Source organism: Oncorhynchus keta, chromosome 32 (assembly GCF_023373465.1).
Source record: "Oncorhynchus keta strain PuntledgeMale-10-30-2019 chromosome 32, Oket_V2, whole genome shotgun sequence".
Classification (NCBI taxonomy): Eukaryota; Metazoa; Chordata; class Actinopteri; order Salmoniformes; family Salmonidae; genus Oncorhynchus; species Oncorhynchus keta.
In genome coordinates, this window is record NC_068452.1 from 11,471,734 (window position 1) to 11,489,094 (window position 17,361).

Consider the following 17,361-nt stretch of genomic DNA (forward strand, 5'->3'; position numbering starts at 1 on the left):
CTCATTTTAGAAAGAGGGCTGTTGGCCCAGTTTATTTGTACAGGTACAGGTTTTGCAACTCTTTCAGAACATCAGCTATCAGGAGGAAAGCAGCTGTTGGCCGGGGTTGGGGTAGCCAGGAGGAAAGCATGGCCAGCCGTAGAGAAATGCTTGTTGAAATTCTCGATTATCATGGAGTTATCGGTGGTGACAGTATTTCCTAGCCTCAGTGCAGTGGGCAGCTGGGAGGATGTGCTCTTATTATCCATGGATTTTACAGTGTCCCAAAACTAGGTGGAGTTAGAGCTACAGGATGCAAATTTATGTTTGAAAAAGCTGGCCTTTGCTTTCCAGGTTCCTCCTCTTCTTCCTTCTCATTTTTCGATGAAAAAGTAATCTCTCCCTCCCCCTCTTTCACACCTATTGTTGTTCTTCTGGAAGGTTCTCCCATCTCCACAGAGGAACTTTGGAGCTCTGTCAGAGTGACCATCGGGTTCTTGGTCACCTCCCTGATCAATGCCCTTCTCCCCCGATTGCTCAGTTTGGCTGGGTGGCCAGCTCTAGGAAGAGTCTTGGTGGTTCCAAACTTCTTTCATTTAAAAATGGAGGCCACTGTGTTCTTGGGGACATTCAATGCTGCACAATTTTTTTGGTACCCTTCCCCAGATCTGTGCCTCGATACAATCCTGTCTCAGAGCTTGGTTTTTGCTCTGACATGCACTGTGAACTGTGAGACCTTATATAGACAGGCGTGTGCCCTCCAAATCATGTCCAATCAATTGCATTTACCACAAGTGGACTCCAATCAAGTTGTAGAAACATCTCAAGGATGATCAATGGAATCAGGATGCATCTGAGCTCAATATCGAGTCTCATAGCAAACGGTCTTGGTTGTTTTTGGTTGGTCATTATGGCTTACAGTGTGTAGATTGAGGGGGGGAAATTATTCAATTTTAGAATAAGGCTGTAACGTAACAAAATGTGTAAAAAGTGAAGGGGTCTGAATACTTAACTGTATACCACTGGCAGAGTTTTCTACCAGTCAAAACCACTGATACAGGTGCCCCTCCACTCTGGTGGAATGGATCATGTCTACAGTGAAAACTAGATTCAAATACATAGATGTGTGTGTATGTTGTGAAATTGTTAGATAATACTTGTTAGATATTACTGCACTGTCATGGCTAGAACCACAAGCATTTTTCTACACCCGCAATAACATCTGCTAAATATGTGTATGCGACCAATAAAATGTTATTCGATTTTGATTTTAAATAAACGTCCTTTTTATCAATGGTGTTTTTTGCTGGAGTCAAAATGACTCCAAAGGATTTTAATTTGTTAAAAGTCCATATTGATACATAAACACTAAACCATTATTTAGATTTATTAAGAACAAGTTGATTGACAAAGTCATGGAAATTTGAAACAATTGAATAAACCACATTTTTGGCTATGATAAAAGATATGCCACTGGGGTCAAAATGATCCATATCAGAAGTATGGTTCAATGCAAATATGTAGTGGGTGTAAAGTTTGTTTTAAATTCTAACTAATTAAAAGCGACTTAATACACTACTAAACATTTGTGAAATAAATGAAAAATAAACGTTTGGTTCCTCAGCTGCGTTGCCCACTCCAGTCAGCAGATGGCGATGTACGTCTTTTAGGTTCAGGAGACGCTGCCAGTGTGACGTATATTCTAGTGGACGGGACGCTTCTTCTACAACAACAGCTAGTCAGACACCTCCGTAGCTTTCTAGCAAACATAGCTACAACATTCACGCTCTTTACACGGTTTTTGTGTATTTTAGTTGCTGTGTGTGAAAACACACTTCTATCGTATGTACTTGTTGGCCCATTTAATTATATATTGACGTTGTTTGTCAGCTAGCTGGTTTGCTAAGTTAGCTTAGAACTAGACTAGTCGCTAATGCTAGCTAGCTAACATCTCCGACCATGAGTTCACTAAGCCACTCTCCTCTTGATAAAGATGAGGAGGTCGGCTGGACGGAGAGAGAAACTCTCGTGAAAGAGGAAGAGGAGGATGTCACAGTACAAAAACAAATAGAGGGTGAGGCTGTTATCGTGAAAGAAGAAGAGAAAGACGTTTCAGTGAAAGAAGAGGAATACTCGTTCAGAGTGAAAGAAGAGGAGGATGTTACAGTAAAAGAAGAGGAGAAAGAGGAGGATGCAGTTTTTGGAGTGAAGGAGGGGAACATGACTGTCACATTGAAAGAGGAAAAGGAGGAGGAAGAGGAGGTTGGAGATCTGTTTAACACCAGTAAGTACCGTCTCTGCAGTCATTGAACCAATATGCAGTAACGGGGTTCTATACTTTAATGTTGTTCTGAACGAATGGCTACACTGTAACGTGTAGAACACGGATATCTGGGCCCGGTTTCCCAAACGCATCTTAAGGCATCCAATGATTCTAACGATGAATTTAGCCATAAGATGGTTTTGAGAAACCGTCCCCTTATTAACACTACCAAGTATTGTCTTAAAAACAGAGGCACGAACTCTGCAGTTGAACTGATGTTTGGTGTTAAAGTGGAAATCTGCAATTGCTACATCAATATTGTGACTTTTAAATTATTTACTTATAGCCGTTGATTCTTGAAGAATATAACACATGCTTCATGAGCTTAGTTCAACTGTTGTACCCAATCAGATCCCCAAATAAGCTTTTTTACTCTAATGTTTAGAAACAATGTAAACTAACACTATATAGCCTCAACATGGTTAAAACTATCATGTTGATATCATGGATGGTCAGTCCTTGTATCCATAGGTCTGTCCTTCTGTAGTTAGATTTCTCCAACCCCATAATTATCTTATTACCAAAACAGTGGTGGAATGACAGATTTGTTATTGTTTGAACTAGAGGTCGACCGATTTTTCGGAATGGCCGATTAATTAGGCCCAATTTCAAGTTTTCATAACAATCGGAAATCGGTATTTTTGGATACCGATTTGGCCGAATATTTGTTACACTTTTATTTAATCTTTATTTAAATAGGAAAGTCAATTACGAACAAATTCTTATTTTCAATGACGGCATAGGAACGGTGGGTTAACTGCCTCGTTCAGGGGCAGGACAACAGATTTTCAACCTTACAGTTAACTAGTCCAATGCTATAACGACCTGCCTCCCGTTGCATTCCACAAGGAGCCTGCCTGTTATGTGAATGCAGTAAGCCAAGGTAAGTTGCTAGCTAGCATTAAACTAGTTAACTACACATGGTTGATGATATTACTAGAAGTGATATTACTAGAAATTATCTAACGTGTCCTGCGTTGCATATAATCTGACTGAACGCACAAGTATCTAAGTATCTGAATGAGCGGTGGTAGGCAGAAGCAGGCGCGTAAACATTCATTCAAACAGCACTTTCGTGCATTTTGCCAGCAGCTCTTCGTTGTGCATCAAGCATTGCGCTGTTTATGGCTTTAAGCCTATCAACTCCCGAGATGAGGCTGGTGTAACCGAAGTGAAATGGCTAACTAGTTAGCATGCGCTAATAGCGTTTCAAACGTCACTCGCTCTGAGACTTGGAGTAGTTGTTCCCCTTGCTCTGCATAGGTAACGCTGCTTCGAGGGTGGCTGTTGTCGTTGTGTTCCTGGTTCAATCCCAGGGAGGAGAGGGACATAAGCTATACTGTTACACAGGCAATACTAAAGTGCCTATAAGAACATCCAATAGTCAAAGGTTAATGAAATAAAAATGGTATAGAGGGAAATAGTCCTTAAATTCCTATAATAACTACAACCTAAAACATCTTACCTGGGAATATTGAAGACTCATGTTAAAAGGAACCACCAGCTTTCATATGTTCTCATGTTCTGAGCGAGGAACTTAAACGTTAGCTTTTTTACATGGCACATATTGCACTTTTACTTTCTTCTCCAACACTTTGTTTTTGCATTATTTAAACCAAATTGAACATGTTTCATTATTTATTTGACGCTAAATTGATTTTATTGATGTATTATATTAAGTTAAAATAAGTGTTCCTTCAGTATTGTTGTAATTGTCATTATTACAAATAAAAAATTGGTATCTGCTTTTTTGGTCCTCCAATAATCGGTATCGGCATCAGCGTTGAAAAATCAATATCGGTCAACCTCTAGTTTGAACTGCAGTTTGCCGGGTTGTGTGGGTTTTTTAAACAGCAACAAAATGGCTGCCTAGAGACTTGGTTTGGTAAACAGCTGAGGGATGGGGGAAGGAGAAATGTAACCACTCTCACATTCATAGAGAACGCTATTGTAGAAACCGTAACCCAACACCTCCCTACCTCGTCAAGAAGTTCAGACATCTTGGCGTAACAGTTATAAGGTGTTAACTTGACAGTCGCTGGACCCAGGTTTGAGTTCAGCTCAGGGCTACTCCCTGAATTCAATTCAAGGGCTTTATTGGCATTGGAAACATGTGTTAACATTGCCAAAGCAAGTGAGGTAGACAACATACAAAGTGAATATATAAGGTGAAAAACAACAAAAATGAACAGTAAACATTACACATACAGAAGTTTCAAAACAGTAAAGACATTACAAATGTCATATATATATATATATATACAATGTACAAATAGTTAAAGGACACAAGATAAAATAAATAAGCATAAATATGGGTTGTATTTACAATGGTGTTTGTTCTTCACTGGTTGCCCTTTTCTCGTGGCAACAGGTCACAAATCTTGCTGCTGTGATGGCACACTGTGGAATTTCACCCAGTAGATATGGGAGTTTTTCAAAATTCGATTTGTTTTCGAATTCTTTGTGGATCTGTGTGATCTGGGGGAAATATGTATCTCTAATATGGTCATACATTGGGCAGGAGGTTTAAGAAGTGCAGCTCAGTTTCCACCTCATTTTGTGGGCAGTGAGCACATAGCCTGTCTTCTCTTGAGAGCCATGTCTGCCTACGGCGGCCTTTCTCAATAGCAAGGCTATGCTCACTGAGTCTGTACATAGTCAAAGCTTTCCTTAATTTTGGGTCAGTCACAGTGGTCAGGTGTTCTGCCGCTGTGTACTCTCTGTGTAGGGCCAAATAGCATTCTAGTTTGCTGTGTTTTTTTGTTAATTCTTTCCAATGTGTTAAGTAATTATCTTTTTTTTTCTCATGATTTGGTTGGGTCTAATTGTGCTGTTGTCCTGGGGCTCTGTAGGGTGTGTTTGTGTTTGTGAACAGAGCCCCAGGACCAGCTTGCTTAGGGGACTCTTCTCCAGGTTCATCTCTCTGTAGGTGATGGCTTTGTTATGGAAGGTTTGTGAATCGCTTCCTTTTAGGTGGTTGTAGAATTTAATGGCTCTTTTCTGGATTTTGATAATTAGTGGGTATCGGCCTTATTCTGCTCTGCATGCATTATTTGGTGTTCTACGTTGTACACGGAGGATATTTTTGCAGAATTCTGCGTGCAGAGTCTCAAGTTGGTGTTTGTCCCATTTTGTGAAGTCTTGGTTGGTGAGCGGACCCCAGACCTCACAACCATAAAGGGTAATGGGCTCTATGACTGATTCAAGTATTTTTAGCCAAATCCTAATTGGTATGTTGAAATTTGTTTCTTTTGATGGCATAGAATGCCCTTCTTGCCTTGTCTCTCAGATCGTTCACAGCTTTGTGGAAGTTACCTGTGGCGCTGATGTTTAGGCCAAGGTATGTATAGTTTTTTGTGTGCTCTAGGGCAACAGTGTCTAGATGGAATTTGAATTTGTGGTCCTAGTGACTGGACCTTTTTTGGAACACCATTATTTTGGTCTTACTGAGATTTACTGTCAGGGCCCAGGTCTGACAGAATCTGTGCATAAGATCTAGGTGCTGCTGTAGGCCCTCCTTGGTTGGTGACAGAAGCACCAGATCATCAGCAAACAGCAGACATTTGACTTCGGATTCTAGCAGGGGGAGGCCGGGTGCTGCAGACTTTTCTAGTGCCCGTGCCAATTCGTTGATATATATGTTGAAGAGGGTGGGGCTTAAGCTGCATCCCTGTCTAACCCCACGACCCTATGTGAAGAAATGTGTGTTTTTTGCCAATTTTAACCGCACACTTCTTGTTTGTGTACATGGATTTTATAATGTCATATGTTTTACCCCCAACACCACTTTCCATCAGTTTGTATAGCAGACCCTCATGCCAGATTGAGTCGAAGGCGTTTTTGAAATCATCAAAGCATTAGAAGACTTTGCCTTTGTTTTGGTTTGTTTGGTTGTCAATTGGGGTGTGCAGGGTGAATACATGGTCTGTTGTACGGTAATTTGGTAAAAAGCCAATTTGACATTTGCTCAGTACATTGTTTTCATTGAGGAAATGTACGAGTCTGCTGTTAATAATAATGCAGAGGATTTTCCCAAGGTTACTGTTGACACATATTCCACTGTAGTTATTGGGGTCAAATTTGTCTCCACTTTTGTGGATTGGGGTGATCAGTCCTTGGTTCCAAATATTGGGGAAGATGCCAGAGCTAAGTATGATGTTAAAGAGTTTTAGTATAGCCAATTGGAATTTGTTGTCTGTATATTTGATCATTTCATTGAGGATACCATTGACACCACAGGCCTTTTTGGGTTGGAGGGTTTTTATTTTGTCCTGTAACTCATTCAATGTAATTGGAGAATCCAGTGGGTTCTGGTAGTCTTTAATAGTTGATTCTAAGATCTGTATTTGATCATGTATATGTTTTTGCTCTTTATTCTTTGTTATAGAACCAAAAAGATTGGAGAAGTGGTTTACCCATACATCTCCATTTTGGATAGATAATTCTTCGTGTTGTTGTTTGTTTAGTGTTTTCCAATTTTCCCAGAAGTGGTTAGATTCTATGGATTCTTCAATTACATTGAGCTGATTTCTGACATGCTGTTCCTTCTTTTTCCGTAGTGTATTTCTGTATTGTTTTAGTGATTCACCATAGTGAAGGCGTAGACTCAGGTTTTCCGGGTCTCTATGTTTTTGGTTGGACAGGTTTCTCAATTTCTTTCTTAGATTTTTGCATTCTTCATCAAACCATTTGTCATTATTGTTAATTTTCTTCGGTTTTCTATTTGAGATTTTTAGATTTGATAGGGAAGCTGAGAGGTCAAATTCACTACACTATGAATACAAGGACTGGCCATCCATGATGTCATAATGATAGTTTGACCAGGTTTCTAGGCTATATAGTATATTCTAGAATTCATCCATGATGTCATAATGATAGTTTAACCAGGTTTCTAGGCTATATATATATTCTAGAATTGCCAGTGAAGATTTCCCATGGAGGCAAATTATTAGAGCTGTTGATAAGTCATTGTATAATATTCAACCATTTTTTTTTTCATGGCCTTACATTAAAGGCAAGACATACCTAGATTCAATTACATTCATGAATTGGTTTGAAACATTTGCTTTAATCCCTTCTCAAAGTTGTTGCCTTGAAGGATTTGTATGAAACAACATTTTTGTATTTATTTAAATGTAAACTTTATTTAACTAAGCAAGTCAGTTTAGAACAAATTCTTATTTACAATGACTGCCTACCCCGGACGACGCTGGGCCAATTGTGCGCCGCCCTATGGGACTCCCAATCACGGTCGGTTGTAATAAAACCTGGATTTGATCCAGGGTGTCTGATGTGGTTCCTCAAGCCCTGAGATCCCGTGTCCTCTGCACCACCTGGGAGTCCCAAAATCATGTTCTAGTGCTGTCTCTAACAAATACATCTTGGTCAACCAAGAGTCATCTGTTCTCTCTACCAATCGCCCCATGTGTTTTTATAAAATCAAATATACGTACTGAACTTGTCTGATGCTTTAACCTGTCTGGCACCAGTGGGACGGTAGCGTCCCACCTCGACAACAGCAAGTGAAATTGCAGGGCGGCAAATTCAAAACAACAGAAATCCCATAATTAAAATTCCTCAAACATACAAGTATTACACATCATTTTAAAGATTCACTGTGGTTGGATTTGCAAGAAGTTTATGATTTCAAAAAGGCTTTACGGTGAAAGCACACCATCTGACTATGTTAGGTCAGCGCCTAGTCACAGAAAACCAGCCATTTTCCAGCCAAGGAGAGGGCTCACAAAAGTCAGAAATAGCTATTAAATTAATCACTAACCTTTGATGATCTTCATCAGATGGCACTCACAAGACTTCATGTTACAATATAAATGTGTCTTTTGTTTGATAATGTCCCTCTTTATGTCCAAAAACCCCAGTTGAAATTGGCGCGTTTATGTACAGTAATCATTGTCTCAAACAAACATCCGGTGAAAAGAGCAAAATCAAATTACAGAAATACTCATCATAAACATTGATGAAAATACAAGTTTTATACATAGGATTAAAGATAAACGTCTTGTTAATCCAGCAGCTGTGTCAGATTTCAAAAAGGCTTTACGACGAAAGCACACCATGCGATTATGTTAGGTCAGTGCCTAGCCACAGAGAACCATATAGCCATTTTCCAACCAAGGAGAGGTGTCACAAAAGTCAGAAACAGTGTTGAAATTAGTCACTTACCTTTGATCTTCATCTGGTGGCACTCCCAGGTCTTCATGTTAGACAATAAATGTTTGTTTTGTTCGATAATGTCCCTTTTATGCCCAAAAACCTCAGTTTTGTTGGTGCGTTTAGTTCAGTAATCAAAAGGCACAATGCACGCTCTCAACATCAGACAAATAGTTTTAAAAAGTACAATAAAAGTTTGTAGAAACATGTCAAACGATGTTTAAAATCAATCCTCAGGTTGTTTTTGTCATAAATATTTTATAATATTTAATCCGGACAAAAGCTTTGTCAAAAGAAAAGGTAAACAAGAAATGCGGGCTCCAAATCACGCACTTGGCTCATGGCTGGAACTATCCGCTGTTCACTCATTGAAAATGCTGTATCTCCCTCATTTTTCAGAGTAAAGGCCTGAAACAATGCCTAAAGACTGGCCACATGTAGAAGAAGCCATAGCGATCGTGAACTGGGTCCTACGTCTTTGTATGGTGGATAGGCTTTCAATGGAAAAACAGCCTTTCAAAATAATAGTACTTCCTGGATGGATTTTCCTCGGGTTTTCGCCTGCCATATCTGTTCTGTTATACTCACAGACATTATTTTAACAGTTTTGGAAACTTGTGTGTTTTCTATCCAAATCTACTGATTATATGCATATCCTAACTTCTCGGCCTGATTAGCAGGCAGTTTCATTTAGGCATGCTTTTCATCCAAAATTCCGAATGCTGCCCTCTACCCTAGTGAAGTTAAGCATTCTGTTTGATTAAATAATTAAGACACACAAATGACTCTAAGTCATAACTATAGGGAGCCGGTCGTCAACATAACCCCACCAGAGGGAGCCGGTCGTCAACATAACCCCACCAGAGGGAGCCGGTCGTCAACATAACCCCACCAGAGGGAGCCGGTCGTCAACATAACCCCACCAGAGGGAGCCGGTCGTCAACATAACCCCACCAGAGGGAGCCGGTCGTCAACATAACCCCACCAGAGGGAGCCGGTCGTCAACATAACCCCACCAGAGGGAGCCGGTCGTCAACATAACCCCACCAGAGGGAGCCGGTCGTCAACATAACCCCACCAGAGGGAGCCGGTCGTCAACATAACCCCACCAGAGGGAGCCGGTCGTCAACATAACCCCACCAGAGGGAGCCGGTCGTCAACATAACCCCACCAGAGGGAGCCGGTCGTCAACATAACCCCACCAGAGGGAGTCCCCCCTCCGCTGCTGGACTTCGTAAATTCTGCCGTTCTGCTCATGAAGTTTGCAGTAATAGACTAATAGACTAATAGACAACACCATTAGTCTGCAACCTTTTCCAGTTGGAGTGCCAATTTATTATTTACCATTTCTGCTAACCTGTGTGCCAGTTAAGATTTTCATTTGCACATTTTTCTGGAACAGTTTAATTTAATTTATAATAGCATCTCAAAATTATTGTCTGTGATTAATCTATCTAAATCTAAATGAAAAGTATAGAAATCTAAAAGTAACTTTTATTGCCATTGCCAACTATGTAAAAAAAATAGCCTACATAAAGCCAACAAATAAAAACATTGCATCCTGCAGGTAGAAAATATCCTGATAAAAATAAATATCCTAGAAATCACATTGGCTTCAAATGGTCTGTCTTCAACCAATTTGAAACATTGTATCAACTATCAACTGGGTCAGGAAACTCGGATAACAAGCTTGCGGCTATTTGTGCAAACGATAAGAAGTAATCAGGTATTTTATGACATTTCCACTGGATCAGAGCATTACATGTTTCCCTTTCATGCCGAGTGGTTATCGAAAGGGTAAGAGCTGGAAATCTTTTACTATTGTCATTCGCAATTGATTTTGATTAGACTTTGTTTACTTGCTGTTTGAGGTGAAGAAAAATTTGCTTTGAGAACCTCCACAACTCATTAGTGGTGCAGCGTTAAGACAATCAGAAATACTACCAGACATCCTCAAATGGGCACATTTATAGGTCTACATTTGCGCGCAGGCCAGATAGACTAGTCCTACTTCTCTGTGGGTAATCATGTTTGTGTCCTTACTCAACATAGACCGAATTGTTTCAAACAAGACAATTAATAAATTGACAACTGACGCATCTTGCGAAGTAAGGTCTGGGTGGTCTGCCATGGGTCGTTTCATTTAGTATCCGTTTGGGTCGGCATGGGGAATGATTTTATTTCCCCATAGTATGTTGTACCGAAGTTGACTGACCGAAAGGGAGTGTAACTTTATGACTATAATTACTGCTCCCTGAAGGAGGGAAAATAATTACAAAACCTGATTGGCCCCACCCCTTCCTGGGTCGTTGAAGAGCGGTATTAAATTGAAGAAATAAACCCGAGCCTTACGCTCATCACCTGTGGAAGGCGGGGCGTCCAGCAAGTTGTGGATTTAATAGTAAGTTGTACCTAGTTTCCCTCCTTCAGGGAACAGTAGTTATAGTCATAAAGTTAAGCTTTTTTTATTTATTTTATTTCACCTTTATTTAACCAGGTAGGCTAGTTGAGAACAAGTTCTCATTTGCAACTGCGACCTGGCCAAGATAAAGCATAGCAGTGTGAACAGACAACACAGAGTTACACATGGAGTAAACAATAAAGTCAATAACATAGTAGAAAAAAAATGGGCAGTCTATATACAATGTGTGCAAAAGGCATGAGGAGGTAGGCGAATAATACAATTTTGCAGATTAACACTGGAGTGATAAATGATCAGATGGGCATGTACAGGTAGAGATATTGGTGTGCAAAAGAGCAGAAAAGTAAATAAATAAAAACAGTATAAAAACAGTATGGGAATGAGGTAGGTGAAAAAGGGTGAGCTATTTACCTATAGACTATGTACAGCTGCAGCGATCGGTTAGCTGCTCGGATAGCTGATGTTTGAAGTTGGAGAGGGAGATAAAAGTCTCCAACTTCAGCGATTTTTGCAATTCGTTCCAGTCACAGGCAGCAGAGTACTGGAATGAAAGGCGGCCAAATGAGGTGTTGGCTTTAGGGATGATCAGTGAGATACACCTGCTGGAGCGTGTGCTACGGATGGATGTTGCCATCATGACCAGTGAACTGAGATAAGGCGGAGCTTTACCTAGCATGGACTTGTAGATGACCTGGAGCCAGTGGGTCTGGCGACGAATATGTAGTGAGGGCCAGCCGACTTGAGCATACAAGTCGCAGTGGTGGGTGGTATAAGGTGCTTTAGTGACAAAACGGATGGCACTGTGATAGACTGCATCCAGTTTGCTGAGTAGAGTGTTGGAAGCCATTTTGTAGATGACATCGCCGAAGTCGAGGATCGGTAGGATAGTCAGTTTTACTAGGGTAAGCTTGGCAGCGTGAGTGAAGGAGGCTTTGTTGCGGAATAGAAAGCCGACTCTGGATTTGATTTTTGATTGGAGATGTTTGATATAAGCTTGTCATATGATGAACTTCAACTTAAACACTCAATCTTGCTGTGGGACAGTTTTTTGTATTCAGATCTCTGAAATGCACTCTAACCACGTAACATTTAGTGTGTCCCTATGTTACGCTGGGAAAACAGTTTTCATGGGCACAGAAATTATAAATAATTTGAGTTTGCTAAATCCAATGGTTCTATCCGAGAGTCACCTTAACTTTATTGACAACACCCAAATCAATACTGTCATTTATGTTGTTGTTAGGTGAAGTTATGGGCCAATTTGTTCGACACTTATATTAAGTATAAAGCAATTGATTTGCATCAATAACACACAGGACATTCAAGCAAGCCTTACAATTATAATCCAAAGTAGTGTGAAATGCACTCATAAGCAACCTGTAAATGGAGGCTGTTTTTTCTGTCAGCCTATGAGAACTCCCCTGAGTTTACCCCACTGTGGTGAATTCGTAAATAGACACAGAGCTTAAAGATAAACTTCTCCTTAATGCAACCGCTGTGTCAGATTTCAAAAAAGCTTTACCCGCGAAAGCACACCATGCAATAATCTGAGTACAGCGCTCAGCCACCAAAACAAGCCATACAGATACCCGGCAAGTTGTGGAGTCAACAAACGTCAGAAATAGGGTTATAAATACTCACTTACCTTTGATCTTCATCGGAATGCACTCTCAAGAATCCCAGTTCCACAACAAATGTTTATTTTGTTCGATAAAGTCCATAATTTATGTCCAAATACCTCTTTTTTTGGGGGCGTTTAGTTCACTAATCCAAATGCACAAAGCACGGGCACTAAGTCCAGACGAAAAGTAAAAAAAGTTCCATTACAGTTTGTAGAAACATGTCAAATTATGTATATAATCAGCAATCACTTGAAAAACTACAAACCTCAGATTTCCCACTTGCTGATTGGATTTTTCTCAGGTTTCCGCCTGCAATATGAGTTCTGTTATACTCACAGACATCATTTAAACAGTTTTAGAAACTTCAAAGTGTTTTCTATCCTCTTATCAACTAATAATATGCACATCCTAGCTTCTGGGCCTGCGTAGCAGGCAGTTTACTCTGGGCATGCTTTTCATCCGGACGTGAAAATAGTGCCCCCTATCCCAAAGAAGTTAATGTGAGTTTCCTTGAGTAGCACTCCTGATCTTGCACTGATAGTGTGCTGTAATATTCAGAATACATTGTGAAAAATGAAAATCTTCACTCACCATTTTTGTTTGTTTCTGCAATCAGATTGTGTGCGTATCGCCCTTGTACCGCAATTTTATTAAACACAGAAAGAGGCCTATATTGGAGACCAAAAGTCGTCTGGCACACTGCTTAGGCGTTCAGCAACTGTAATAACTTTCTTCTAGCCTACAATCATCGATGTTTTTACTAATGTGAAAATAAGACAAAATAGGACTTTCTCACTTGACTGTCTTAAGACAAAATATGACTTTTCTTTCTCATTTTAAGACGATTGTCAAATAATTTTAACATTCATTACAGACGTCAATTGTTGTACAACATGAATGTTGGCAACCCCTTTTACAGTGTATTTCTGTTGTTGTGGGCCTTTAACCATCTGTCTGACTTTGTCGTTCACACAGAAGAGAGACGAGACTATCGTGGATCCTCTCGGGAGCCTCAACAACATCATGATGCTGACGAGGCAGAGAAGAGTCTCTCCACATCAGAACACCTCAAGAAACACCAGCAGAAACCCACAGGAAAGACATCTCACTGCTGCTCTGACTGTGGGAAATGTTGCAAATCTTCATCAGAACTTAAAATACACCAGCGAGTACACACAGGAGAGAAATCTCACCACTGTTTTTACTGTGGGAAGAGTTACTCATGTTCAGATTCACTAAAAGTACACCAGAGAATTCACACAGGAGAGAAACCTTATAGCTGTGATCAATGTGGGAAGAGTTTTACTCAGTCAGGCTGTCTGGTAGTGCACCAGAGAACACACACAGGAGAGAAACCTAACCACTGCTCTGACTGTGGGAAAAGTTTCTCAAGATTAGATTCACTAAAAGTACACCAAAGAATTCACACAGGAGAGAAAAATTTCTGCTGCTCTTACTGTGGGAAACATTACTCGAGGTTAAATTCACTGCAAGGACACCTGAGAATTCACACTGGAGAGAAATCTTACAGCTGTGATCAATGTGGGAAGAGTTTTGCTCAGTCAGGCAACCTGCTAGTGCACCAGAGAACACACACAGGATATAAACCTTATGGCTGTGATCAATGTGGGAAGAGTTTTACTCAGTCAGGCAGCCTGAAATCACACCAAAGAATACACACTGGAGAGAAACCTTATGGCTGTGATCAATGTGGGAAGAGTTTTACTCAATCAGGCAGCCTGATAGTGCACCAAAGAGCACACACCGGAGAGAAACCTTATGGCTGTGATCAATGTGGGAAGAGGTTTGTTGCATCTAACTATCTGACTACACATCAGCGAACACACACAGAGCAATCTTATAGCTGTAATCAATGTGGGAAGAGTTTTACTCAGCCAAACACTCTGATAGTACATCTGAGAACACACACAGGAGAGAAACCTCATGGCTGTGATCAATGTGGGAAGAGATACTCTGATAAAAGATCTCTGATAAAACATCAGACAATACATACATGAACGAGTTGTTTCATGATATCAATGAAATAATGTCACAATGTAGAATGTTTTAACATTGTAGTAGGAGTATTTTAATGTCACAATGTAGAACCCTAAATGTTTGCCCCTTGTTCTATTGATTTCAACAGGATATGGCTATTAACCTCAGGGGGAAAATCCAGGCTCTGAAATGAATGAGTACTATTTATATGATTTGACAAAGTGAGTAACAAAAAGAGTTGTGTTATACTTACCACGTTAGTGACCCACTTGAATCAAAATGCAGCACTTAAATGTAGCAAGCTCTTTTCTAGAAATTGTCCTCTAACCAGTGATGTACACATTATTCACAGATTCTGTGTGGTTTCTGAGCTGTTAATTTTAACATGTTGTCCCCCCCTCTCTTGCGCAATATGAGTGATGACAAATACGTGTTGTGTTTCTCTTAGTGTTGGGGACCCATAAACTCAAAATGTAGCTGACTGTCTTCTCCAGGTTGTCCTCTAACCAGGGTGGTAAAATATATCTCCCATTTCCATGTTTTTGTTGTTGTGTTAGTTTCAAAAGCCCGTACAATCTGATTTCCCCCCTAATCGATATCAGTGATTTAGTTTCAATGTACTTGCAGCCTATACACATGGACGCAGTATAATAAATTGGTCTATAATCAATTTTCTTAACAATCCTACATCACTCCAGCATTTCGTGACAACATTCAAGTGCTAATTGTCTTTATTCCACTACTGAAGAAGCATGTCTCAAATCACCTCATATTTCAAACATCCAGCCTGACAAAAGATGCATGTTTTATTATTCCATGCCTCCCCATTCAGTTAATTATTGTCAATACATATTAACAAAGAGGTGTACATTTGGTTTTGATATTTCATATTTACAATTTAATAATTATTTATGCAATCAACTGACCATTTTTGGGTACCATTATATTGACATTGTTGCCCTGCTTTTATAATATCAGGGCTCATTCTCGGATGTGCCAACCCAAATTTACTAGAGCATGACATTGGGGACTGGGCCCCGATCCAACAACATGCCTATCTACTGAACCCGGAAAAGAGAAAGAAGCTCTGCAGTGAGGTGGAAAGTTACTACGGATATTGCAGGAGTTTCCTCTTGAAATCAGACATGTCCGTTGGTTGCTGATTGTCTCAAGGGTGGGCAGTCAAAAAGTTTTGTGTTTAGCCAGTGCGTTGCCATGGATCACAATTTATTTTGACTGCACATTTTTCTTTATTGGAGATGAGTTTTGTTTGGGCTCGTTCCAAGGGGAGGAGATACTACTGATATTAAGGAGAGTTCTAGAAACGAGTGAGTTTTAGAACGAGGAGTTCTAGAAGCTAATGAGTTTTAGGAAGACGAGTTCTAGAAGCTAAAGAGTTTTAGGATTCTATAGAAAGAAAAAGGAGAAAAAAAATCATACGATTGTATATTAATATTTAGAAATAAGTGTTTTTTCTTAATTGTTGACAGCCAGTAGACACCATGTTTATATTGGTGAAGGTGAAGCATTGTAGTTGATTATCATGTGAATTTTTTTTTTTTTCTGTTGGTGGTAAGCAAACTTGTCCAACAAAAATATAGGTTATATTTGTTTTCTTAAGGGGGAAGGTGTTACAGGCTTTGGTTTTTCCATTTATGCTTTGAGGTTGGACTTTAGCACGTATAGCCCGTTAGCACGTATAGCCCGTTAACACGTATTGCACGTTAGCACTTAGGACGCACTGATTGGTGTCACCTCGTTAGTCAGTATGTGTTACACATGTGCTGGCTTGTCCATCTCGTTAGTGGGAAGGTGTTTCACCTGAGCTGGTCCAGGTTTTATTTAAGAGTGTCTGGCCCAGTGCTCCAGTTGTCTTGATAAATGTGGAGAGTCAACACCTTTTAGTTGAGCCACCTTTTTGGTTTGCTTCCTGTCTTTTAGTTTGTTGTGGGTTTTTCTTCTGTTTGCCTCTTCTCGGGCAGATTTAGTGGGTGTCATGGTTGCTGTCAGTGACTCTTTGTTAGTTCCCTCTTCTATTTATGTGACATTTCTGGTTTTCCTGCTCGGGAACGTAATAACAAACAATGTAGTAAAACAAACATATATTTTGGGTTGGATGTTGCATGAAATTTTTTATATTTTAATCAATGGCATTTCCTTAGAATGCTCATTAGACTTCCAGTTGTTAGTCTTGTTTTATATCCTCATGTATGTTGTGTACTAAATATTGTTTATTTTCTGTGAAGCCATCACCTTCCATCCATGTCTGAAATGTGCTGTTTAAATAAAGCTTGATTTTATTTGAACAAACAAATGAACTCATTGACTGACCAAGACTCTTGCCAAACCAATGAACAAATATGTGTAAAAGCAACACATTTCTTGGTCCATCTTAATATGAAAAACAGTTTAAGCCTGCTGAAGATGTGGTGGAGTGGTAAACACCACCCCTGGCTCTACCAGGGTGTTGAGGTAGTCTCCCACAGCTCTGCTTATGTCATGTTCTGTGGCCTTGCTGTTCTATTTATTGACTGCCCCTGCAACACAGAAACACATTTAGTCATATTATATACAACACTCAGGCCCGGTTTCACATTAAAGGCTTAAGTTTAGTCCCAGACCAAAATGCTTGTTTGAGCTGTCTTAACCCAAAGCGACTTGCACAGACTTATATTAAAATAGTCGTAGATTTAGCCTGTTCTGGACTAAGCAAAGCCGATTGCAAGAGGGAGAATTAGAGCTACTCCAAGACTAAATGGAAGCTTAAATTAATATTTCAAAGAGGCAGGTTTAACTTCTGCTTCGTGCTGTTTGTGAGGGAGCCTGGACTATGTGGAATGTCTAAA

At 39.9% G+C, this 17,361-nt stretch overlaps 3 protein-coding genes across 3 annotated transcripts in view; all 3 read left to right on the top strand.

The window, feature by feature from the left end:
- LOC118365103 (zinc finger protein 664-like) overlaps window positions 1–15,052 on the top strand; it is a 37,843-nt gene extending 22,791 nt beyond the window's left edge. The window contains exons 1-2 of the mRNA XM_052490233.1: window positions 1,691–2,263; window positions 13,493–15,052. Coding sequence (XP_052346193.1) covers window positions 1,939–2,263; window positions 13,493–14,535 — 1,368 coding nt within the window. The 5' untranslated portion in view covers window positions 1,691–1,938 and the 3' untranslated portion in view covers window positions 14,536–15,052. Of the gene's footprint in view, window positions 2,264–13,492 lie in introns of the transcript that reaches the window.
- Window positions 1–17,361, top strand: part of LOC127914382 (uncharacterized) — a 402,938-nt gene that overhangs the window by 327,685 nt on the left and 57,892 nt on the right. The window lies entirely within an intron of this gene.
- LOC118365116 (gastrula zinc finger protein XlCGF17.1-like) overlaps window positions 1–17,361 on the top strand; it is a 148,289-nt gene that overhangs the window by 77,635 nt on the left and 53,293 nt on the right. The window lies entirely within an intron of this gene.